Source organism: Camelus dromedarius, chromosome 25 (genome assembly GCF_036321535.1).
Source record: "Camelus dromedarius isolate mCamDro1 chromosome 25, mCamDro1.pat, whole genome shotgun sequence".
Classification (NCBI taxonomy): domain Eukaryota; kingdom Metazoa; phylum Chordata; class Mammalia; order Artiodactyla; family Camelidae; genus Camelus; species Camelus dromedarius.
Genome location: NC_087460.1, coordinates 4,039,479 through 4,050,064, shown reverse-complemented (window position 1 = coordinate 4,050,064; position 10,586 = coordinate 4,039,479). Strand labels below are relative to the sequence as shown.

General features: G+C 54.7%; 1 protein-coding gene across 1 annotated transcript in view; it reads right to left on the bottom strand.

The window, feature by feature from the left end:
• Positions 1-474: 474 nt before the first annotated feature.
• Positions 475-10,586, bottom strand: part of NTF3 (neurotrophin 3) — a 62,481-nt gene continuing 52,369 nt past the window's right edge. Inside the window, exon 2 of the mRNA XM_010996980.3 lies at positions 475-1,560. Coding sequence (XP_010995282.2) covers positions 766-1,560 — 795 coding nt within the window. The 3' untranslated portion in view covers positions 475-765. The remainder of the gene's footprint in view (positions 1,561-10,586) is intronic.

Below are 10,586 nucleotides of genomic sequence, written 5' to 3'. Positions count from 1 at the left end.
TGTGTGCAGATGACTCGTTTCTGCTTCTAGGTAACAGTACAATTATTCTGTTACAAATAGTTAACGTTTCTTCCCCCTATGTGCCTAAAAAGATGAAAACCACTGACAAAAAGCGAAAAAAAAACCAAAGCCAAAAAAAAAAAAAGAAATGCAACCCTTAACAACTTCAAACCCCCAAACATGTGCTGGAAAGAAAGTTCCAAAACGACAACCACCAGCTTCGTTGTCACTGTTCCAGGACGGCAATGTCGGAGCAAGTCAGAACTCTCAGTGGCAAAACTGCCAGCGGATGAAGGCGAGGCGGCTCTGGGCAGCGAGCCTGCCGGCCAGAACTGAGGCTGCGGCTCCCGGCTGCCGGGCACCCCTGTGACGGGGGCGGGTGGCAGTTCTTTGAATTCACTGATCAACCGGGAAGCATCCCGGAAGGGGGGCCATCCCTGCGTCTACACACCACTCCAACATCAGCCGATTTCAACAAGTTTACTAAAAACGACAGTCACGGCCTTGACAATACTGGTGTACACAGATTTTACAGGGCGGCTCCTGGGAGCCGGGTTTACAGAATCAGGTTTAACAGATGGGAGAGGCCTGAGGGAGGGCAAGCACACTGATTTTATTGAGAAAAAAGCTTATATACGGTGGGGTGGCTGAAGTTTAATAAATAAGGGTCAACTTATAATATATAAAAACAATAGAAACATTTATATGCCACATGCATATCATATAATTTAAGGTAATAATTTATATATGAGGAGAGATGCCAATTCATGTTCTTCCGATTTTTCTCGACAAGGCACACACACAGGACGTGTCAATCCGTATCCATCGCCAGCCGACCAGTTTGTTGTTTTCTGACGTCAGGGCCCGGACGTAGGTCTGGGATGTTTTGCACTGAGAGTTCCAGTGTTTATCGTCAATTCCCCTGCAACCGTTCTTGACGGGCCTGGCCTCCTTACATCTGGTCTCGTAAAAATACTGTTTGACGGGGGAGTTGCCCGTTTTGATCTCCCCCAGCACCGTGACCTGGTGTCCCCGGATGTCGATGGCTGACGACTTGTCGGTCACCCAGAGGCTCTCGCTGTCACACACGGAGTACTCCCCCCGGTGACTCTTGTGCTCCGCGTACCTCTTCCGCCGCGCCGTTCGGTTGGCCACCATGGGGCTGCCCACGTAATCCTCCATGAGGTACAGGGGCGGGGGCTGCAGGGGCGTGCTGTCGCTCAGCAGGACCCGGGGGGAGCTGTAGCGTCTCTGATGTCGCAGCAGGTCGGGGCCCACGGCCGCCACCGGCTGGAACTCCGACTTGGCGGGCTCTCCCTGCCCCGGCGCTCGGGGGCCCTCTGCTTTGGGCAGCGTGCTCTGGTAGCTTTCCTTCACGTCCACCATCTGCTTGGAGAGCTTGTTTTTCAAAATATCGGCCTGGATCAGCTTGATGATCAGGGAATTGAGCGAGTCTTCTGGCAAACTCCTTTGATCCATGCTGTTCCCTTGGATGCCACGGAGATAAGCGAGAAATATCACATAAAACAAGATGGACATCACCTTGTTCACCTGTAAGATCTGAAAAGGAAATGCAAGAGTTAAGAGCAGGCGGGGGTTGCTGAGTCCATGCCATCCTGGACCAGCTACCTGAGAGGCTGAAATCCCAGAGAAAGCAGGGTATCACCATCCCAGGTGAACGTCAGCGCTGCTCTGTAATGTCCAGAGACCAAGGCTGTCTGTTTCTTTCCCCTCCTCTGGGAACTACTGCCTCATACGAGCCCTCCTTTCCCTCCTAGACTTCCAAGTACCTTCGGCTTAACTGCCTTTCCTCCAGCACCCTGGCTGTGTGAGAGGGGAAGCGGGTGTGTGTGTGTGTGTGTGTGTTGTGTAAGTAACAGACAGAGGGTGAAATAATCTTTGTCACAAAGAAACCGAGAACATTACTGGAAGAACTACAGAACAGAAGAGTTAGGTCTTTCCTGAGGACCCAGGTCCCAGAGAGGCAGGTGCAGAGGCCCGCCAGGCACTCAGCCCCGCCAGGCACTCAGCCCCGCCCTCTTCCCTGGACAGACAGCACCGGCTGCCTTTGCATCTGATGGCTACTCTGTGCGGCCTGCTGTGTGTGGACGATGTCCTGACGCTTCTTTCAACGTCACTTGAGCCTGAAAAGACCACAGGCCACTCCATCTTGGCAGACTACCAAGAAATGGAGCCTGAGAATTATAAATGCATTATGTACGTTGGTTAATATCAGCAGCAGCCTTGCGACTGTCGCAGGAATCAGAGCTCTCCTGCCTCCCTTACCGCAGCCCCTGGGGTCTCTCAAAGGCACGGATACCCGGGGGCTGGGGGCCGGGTCACTTGCCTCTACACTGCAGCGTCAGAGACGGCTCGTCCTTGGCCGGGCCAGCCTGCCCTTGGAAATGGCCACGTGGGCCACGACCCACTCCGTGAGAGGACCTGAGTGTCAGGGTGCTCTCCCAAGCTCTCCGATGGACATACTTGCCAAGGCACCCAACTGATCCCCAGGACCCTCTTCTTCATAAGACGGCAGCCCTCCTCCCCCAATGCCCTGCTTGCAGAAGGTGGGGGGACATAGATCAAATTAATGGGCTGGACTTGCCCTGAAGAGCAAGATTCCTGGTTCATTTTTTGATTTTTTAAAATTTTAAGTTCTCATTACAAAATGTTCCTGTTAGTGGTGCTGGCTCTCACCCTGCTGTCTCCTTGTTTCAGCAGCATCTCGAGCATCGGCACTCTCGCTCCGTTACCATAGGAGAACCTCGACTCGGGCTTTCCGCTGAGTCCTTGCGGAACTGGAGGGCTGATCTCCACATACCTTCACGGCTGCTCTCTCCCTCATCAGAGCAAAGCCCAGGTTTTCCGAGGGCTGGCGCTGGAAGGAGGCTGTTCGGGCGGGGCGGGGCGGCTGCCCGAGGGGCCCCTCCTGCGCCCCGTGCTTCACAGCCCTGGCCTGGAGGTTCATTCTGTGATCACCATTGCTACCACCTCACTGCCCCCGGGGCTTTCTCGTTTCCTCTTTAAAGCTCTAAGCACGGAAAATAAAGTCATTCCCTTGGCTCCCCTCTGGTATTTCGAGAAAGACTCCCGCACCCAGGGGGACGCAGAAGGGAAATACACAACGGTGGCACAGAAACAGAAAATCAGCCCTGCTTGCCCAGCCCCAGGCCGGAGCCCGCCCGCGCTGACTCGTGCCCGGGGCTCACAGACGCGGCCTCTTTCCCCGTCGTGTCTGAAGACTGCTCTCTTGTCCCCAAAGGCCAACAACGTGGCTGTCCCCTTCCTCCAACTTCCTCCTCCTGGCTCCAGGCCTGTCTTTCTGATAAGGGGACAGCCTTCCTTCCATGGGAACCACTCTCTGACTCCCTCAAGGTCAAAGCTGAGAGAAGGATTCTAGCTTCACCGCCCATCCCTAGAGATGGCCCCAGGAATAGTATTATCCTGGGAAAACGGTTCCCACAGGACAGCTAATCTCCCCCGCAACCCTGCATCAGAGTGACATTTCCCTTCAGTCTTGCGGGCCCAACAAAATGATGCTTGAACGACACCAAACATGGAGCACGCGAGAATTACACTAGAATCACAGCCGCTCTCCCTCCCAACACAGAATACAGCTGCAATAAAATGATTCGGGATGGAAAGCCTATCAAAAAAACAATTTACTAAATCCCCCCAAAGCCCAGCCACTGTGAACCAAGAACGCCCAGGCTACGTGCTCGCGGGGAGACAGATCAGGTATGGTCAGCGGGGGGAGGGCCCAGGCAGAGTCCAGGTGCAGACGGGAAGGTCATGACCAGGATGAGCTGGGACAAACGCTGGTGGGTTGGGGTGCTTCACGGGCGGAACCAAAGGGTGTTAGACGGAGGAGGGCGTTTATTTCAACCCCTTCATTTTCTAGATGAGGAAAACCCAAACTGAAGTTCAAAGAGGAGGAGAGACACACGAGGGTGGAGACGGGCCCAGCCTCCCTTTGTGTCATTTTAGCATCGGGCTCCCATGCCCAATGCTCCAGCCCCGCCCCCTGGTCACCAGCCACATAAGTGTTACAACCCAGGTGATGGTCACCTGGCACCACTTACATAACCTCTCCTGCTGAAACTCCGCCCACCCTTCAGCGCCTGGTTCAGAAGCTAACTTCTCTATGACGCCCCACCTCCTCTGCATCCCCACGGAGGGCTTTCCCGACAGCTCTGGTGGCAGGTGTCACAGCCCTCGTGGCACTTCATGTCCAGCTCCCTCCTCCCAGGTCGGGAGCCCCTCCTTCTTACTTGTGCCCGGCTCTCCCCTCGGGTCACACCACCGTGAGTACGGAGTGGGCGTGTGACTCAGAGATGGACCAAGGGTGGCTGAAGGCAGAACCAGCTACCTCATGTGCAGGGGCTAGTGCAAAAACTGCTCAGAGGCCGGGTGGAGGCAGGAGGCGGCGCCACGTCTGAGGTGATGCTCTGAGCGCCCGGTGCCTGCTCCTTTGTGCCCTGGGGCTTCTCTTATAAAACCCACAGTCAAAGATAAAATCCTGCAGAATTTCAAGGGGGCAGCCACAGAGCATTAAACCCTGAGTGCATAGTCCCCATCACCAAGATGGCCTATGTTGGTGAAACAGTTTGCAGGTAAAGAGTGGAAGCTCACTGTTAATCAGGGGCGGGACAAAGGTCACAGAGCCGTGGGAGGCAGGGGGCCGTGTTCCGGGCGGTGGACAGGAGCTACGACTTCAGCTGCACCCCGGCGGGGAGGGCCCGGGGTCGTGGACAGTGAGCAGGGGCCCTGAGACCGCCTTCTCTCCTTCCCCGGGCAGCGGTGGCCAAGGAGTGGGTGAAATGAACAGGACGGCGGGAGAGGTCGGGACCAGTGGGGAGGCAGACTCTGTTGCTGACATTGCTAAGAATTGCCACAGCTCAGCGACCGTGCAGAAGCAGACTGACTTCTAGCGGACTTATTACCGTTTTTCAATTCTCGACAGAGAACTGTTCCCAGCGCTCCGCCCCTGGGAGCCCCAAAGCAAACTCTGCACGCCCTTCAAGTCCCAAGCACCCAAAGTCAGCACAGAGACATCAGGTCAACACTGGTGGGGGAAGGGTGGGACCGAAAAAAAAAAAAAAGGAAACTATAAAAATCCCCAGATGCCCCTTAGCCTCAGTCCTACCCTTTTCTGGGTCTAATCTGTTTCTTACCATCAAATCCCAAAACTTGTCATGATGCTTTGGACTACGTTGTGGGAATAAATCATCTGTAGGCTGGTAAGTGTTTCTAAATATTTGCAAGGCTGCATTCAAACCCAGCTGGCTTCCTGTGGACTCCACTTTGATAATCTGCTCTCAGCTTTCTCGTCGAGAGCAAGGCCAAGAATGTTGCTAATAAAACTCGCCGAAGCACAGATGTTGAAGCTGGAGGGGGCTGCAGGGAACCACCTCATTTTCCCAAATAAGGAAACTGAGAGCTGGAGCGGTGATAAAGAGTTGTGTAAGGTCAGACGGCTCAAGGATGCAGAGACTGACGGAGACACTGGGTTCTCAAGTGCAACAAGGATCTCGTGGCTTGTGCGTGATCAAGGTCACTGTCAAGGGGGTGAATAACAGAACCTCTGCGAAAGCCCTGAGCATCGTGTCCGGCACACAGTGAGTGGTGCACTGGACGTGTTGGATGAACGTGAACCTGCGCTCTCTGTGGCATCAGAGATGCGGCCCACTGGCTCCCCCCCACACACACCCACCCACCCCAGGTAGCAGAGGACTGGCTCCATTGTTGAAGGGGGGAGTGGAAAAGAAAGGCAAAGCCAGGCAAGGCATAGCAGTGACTTTTTCCATTTAGAGAGACTTCTCTGCTCCTTCTCCAGGGTGACTGCTGTTCACAGAGACCCCATGTAAGCCATGATCCTACTGTGTTATCACTGTCTGCGCGTTTCCTCTTTGATGACACGGACACGTCTTTCTCTTCCACGCATCCCTGACGCCTGGCACAGGACCGCCCCGGGGTGGAGTCCGCTGGGCTATTTACTGAGTGAGCACCTACTACGAGCAGAACCTGCCGAGGCACTGCTTCCTGGCCTGGGCCTCTGTCTGGGCTTCTGCCAAGCCTGGGTTGGAAGCCAATCACCTCTGCCTTCTTCTCCCAAAGAAAATACAGCGCTGGCTCTGAAGCAGGCCACGGTCCCCAGGCTTTTCTCGGCTCTAATTGGAAAAAGAGCTGTTAAAGACCTCAGCGAGACCCCTTCCCACACGCTCCCCAGTGCCCGTTTCCCTGGCTCGAGAGTTTTCCAAGCTCCTGACCAACTTACAGATGCTGTTCCCTCCCTTAGAGATGCTTTCCCACATATGGGGCTTTCTCAGTCCCCGGAGCCACATTCCTGCAAGGTTTCACCATCCCTCAAAGTACTCAAACGAGAGCCACTGCTGATTCCTCCTTTCTGGCTCTGTTCACAACACACACGGAGGGTCTGAGGTAGTTAAGAAGCAGTGGAAATGGGGAAGAGGCTGGTGAGCAGAGGGGTTCAGGACCTGAGCCCACGGCACGCTGGCTGTGGCTGGCCACATGCGAGAGATGCAGGCTGCGACTGCCGCGCTCCTCTCCGAGACCTGCATCCCGACCACGTCCCCGGGCACCTTGCTGGTGGCACGTGTCCGGAGCACATTCTTAGCCTGGCCTGTGGGAGCACCAAGAACAGAGATGCTCTGGGCCCAGAACCGACACACTTTGCATCTTTCATCTCGGTAACAACCCCACTGAGACAGGCACTGCCGTTTCTCATTTCAGATAGGGACACCGAGGCACGGGGAGGTTTAATAATCAGCTAACAAGCAGCAGAGCCCAGATGCGGCTCTGGAGCTGACGCTCTAATGAGTACCCCGTGCTGTCTGTCCATCTTGTCTCTGCACTCACACGTGCTAGAGGAAGCTCGGGTTCCAAGCCTGGAGCCAGAGAGCTCAACCCAAGCCTCCAGGCAGCTCTCAGCAGTTTCCAGAGTCACCAGTCCTGCTCCCTCCTCCCCAGATTCCCTAAGAAAGTGCTCCTTCCCCAGAAGGTAAACAAAGTTAGGTTTCCTCCTGTCCCCTCGGGGCTCCATGCTCTCCAAGGTCAGGCCTCTGCGGGTGTCTGTTCCAGGGGCTGGAGCAGACACAGCGCTGAAGGTGGCACCTCAGACCCTGGGTTGGGCCCTGGGGCTGGAAATCGGGGTGATTTACACAGAAGGCACGAAGCCTCTGTTCTAGTTTTCCTCACGGGAGGAGGCACGAGATCAAATGTGAAAACCTTTCCAATTTGCCAAGTTTTTAATATGCAAATTCAAGAGACTTCATTATTTCTCGTTCAGCCACATCCTCGGGAGGCAAACGCGCTTTCTGGCTGGGGTTAACGAGGACACTGTCCAGCTGTAACCAGGAGGACCTAATTCTTTGGAGAATTTCTGCAGCTCTGACACGGTCTCTGACGAACGCCCAAGGCTCAGAAGACCACATCCTGCCAGATAACCCTCATATCTTGTTCCGGGCGCGGGGGGAGGGAGAGAGGTGGGGAAGCAATCGCAAACTAGAATGACAAAAAGGAAAGGAATGTGGTGGAAACATTAAACTAAGGCCATATAACAGGGCTGGCGAAGCTTGTTCTTCTAACCTAATTGCAAAATTAATTCAAATTGGCTTTGTTCTGAACACGGGTCCCAAGGCCTTCGAATTAGCCAGTGGGGCCACTTGAAGATGTTCTGACCCCTGGCAGGGCTGGGAGCTGGGAGAGAGCGCTCCCGTTGGAGGCTCCGCTGGGGATTGGTCTGGTTTTGGTTAATCTCCTTATTAATGAGCCGGAAGCAGGAGGGAGGAAAAAGTGGCAGATTAATTAAAATACACAGATGACGCTTTGAGGGGAGGGCGCTACAAACACTGGTGAGGACAGACCAGTGGCTCCCCAGCCCCCGTGGGGGTGGGCAACCTGGAAACCGCACAACGAGATTTCACTGGAAACGTGTAGGTTAACTCACAGGGGGCGAGATGCATCCAAAACCAACAAGGGAGGGAAAGGCCTGTGAAAGGACGGAGGGAAGGAGTGAATCGGGGCGGCTGGAGGGAGCAGGTGGGAAACGAAACGCACTCGTAAGGACGGGGTCGTGCGGGTGTCCACGGCGCACTTTGCTCTTTGCGCACCTCCACATGGCAGCCACACTTACACCCCCGTCTTAGGAAGCACAAAGAGACATAAATTGAGCTTTAGAGAGGGCGAGAAATCGAGCTGCGATCAGAGAACAAGCCAAGGGCTGTCACCAAAGATGCTGACCAGCATGGCTAAACTCCCCAGCACCAGAAGTGACCCCCTCTCTGTGCTGTACACTTGGTGAGACCTCCTTTGAGACCCCTGGGCGGGTCTGCATCACACAAAGTCAATATGGGCGATGGCAGAGATGGGGAGATGGGTTCCTACCATTCTTAAAAAAACCCGCCACTCTGCATAGTTCCTCTTGTTAAAATTTACTGAACTCGGGGGTTTTGAAACCGACTGTCATGGCCCACACTTTGCCCACAATCTGAAATCGGACAAGGTCCTCAGTTATCAGGGGATGCTGGCTTCCCTGTGGAAACAAGACCCACCGGTAACAGAGGAGGTGGATTCAAGGATGAAGCAAAACAAAACAGAGACCTCAGAAGGGTGACTCACCTCCCTCACAAAGGAACTGCTGAAAGAGGTCCCCCTAGGAGACCAGCAAAGGAAGACTGGAGACCCCTGAGTGGACGAGGAGCCAAGACCCCCAAAGCAAACTGAACCGCCCTGAGCTGAGAGCTGGAAGCCGGGAGTTGGTTTCGCACAGTTGGTGGAGGAGGAATTTTACATCGTTCAAAGCGTACCCTCCTCTGGCCCCAGGGCAGTGGGAGACGGGAGGCACGGCGCGTGTCAAAGCAATGCAACGCGCACCGGCGGCGCCAGGCGAGGGCAGTGCAGGTCTTCCCCAGGCCAGCGAACCCTCTGGCTTGGCCCCCTCTTGGCAAAGAGATCTAAAAGGAGCGTGGTATGCGGGCACAAGCCCCAGGAAACCCAGATTGACTCTATCCTTTACGCACCACAAACTCTCCTTTCACGGCCGGAGGGCGGACAAGGAAAAATCTGCAGAGAAAATCTGAGTCAATCCAGCGACTGGCCATCCTGGTGCTTATCTAGTAAATTCAGTCGTCTTTGTTCTGGGCCCGAATACTCATCCACCACGATGCTTAAAGATGTGCATGCAAGAGCTGGTGCATGCACACACATGCACGCACACACGCTAACACACATGCACACACACACACGCGCAAACACAGGCACACCCACGCGCACACGCACACACACATGCACACAGCAGCCTCCCAAGATGAGGATGGGTTACAGTGGGGCTAGTTCCAAATTACTGTATCATTTAATATTGAGATATTTTGATTTTGGTTTTCTGCATCTGTGTCCACTCCATTTGCCAAGTGTGGAAACACACAAGGGAAGGTCCCTTCAGTTACACGGACAGTTGTGGGTATGGTTGCCATTAAACTCTCAGCAGCAGAGAGTAACGGTCCCCAGTGGGGGAAGCTGCTGGGTCTAGATTTATGCCTCATGTTTGGGTTGGGTTTTTTTTGGGGAGAAGGTAATTATGTTTATTTATTTGTTTTTTTTTTTCTTAAATGGAAGTCCTAGGGATTGAACCCAGGACCTCATGCATGCTACGCACGTGCTCCACCACTGAGCTCCACCTTCCTCCTGGGTTGGGTTTCTGTGTCAAGTGTATGTGTTGCCTGCCAAGTGCTACCCAGCTGGAAGTTAACAGTATCACAAGGGAGGGGCGCTGGATAACGATCTTTAATAAACAATAATAAATAATGATGATGATGAACAATTATCTACTTTGTCTACTCAGCCAAAAACGGGTCTCCAAATGGCAGAGTGAGGAAATTGGCTTCATCCTGAGACCTGGAAGCTAAGGGGAGTCTCAAGGCAGGACTTCCACGCATGCTCTGGGTGCCTTGTCCAAACCAAGACCACAGCTGGCTTGGCAACACCCAAACATGTGACTCCAGCCACCCGCGCGGCAGCAGCAGTGGCAGCGGCGGTGAGGCCAAGGTCAACCCAAGACATCAAGGTTTGGCCCCACGAGGACTTGGCTGCGGTGACTGTGGTCAGACGGCCGGCTTCCTCCTCCAGGCTTGGCCACCAGGCGTGTGTCAAATATAGCCTGCATCTCCCCATCTCGCCTCCCCCGGCCCACAGCTGTCCTCCTGCCACGAGGATGAGGGATTGGCAGCTGGTCCGTGGCTGCCTCTGGGCTGGATGCTCCCTCCAGGAAACCGCACTGCCTGAGGACCCAGAGGGCCCAGGCCTCCTTCCACGCTGCTGGGAGTCCCCCTCCACTGCCCGCCTGGGGCCACCATCCTTCCCCTGAACCCCCTGCCGGACCGGAAACCGAGGCAGGGGAGGCATCTCCGCGGAGATTTCCCGTGCCTCTTTGCGCCCACTTGCACAGCGAAGCCGAGAGGCACACGCACAGGAAGGAAATCCGTCTTCCGCCCAAACCCGAGTGTGTGGGAGGCACTTCATAAACGTTACGACGCCCGTCCCAAACAGTCTGCTGACTCTTGTCCCGG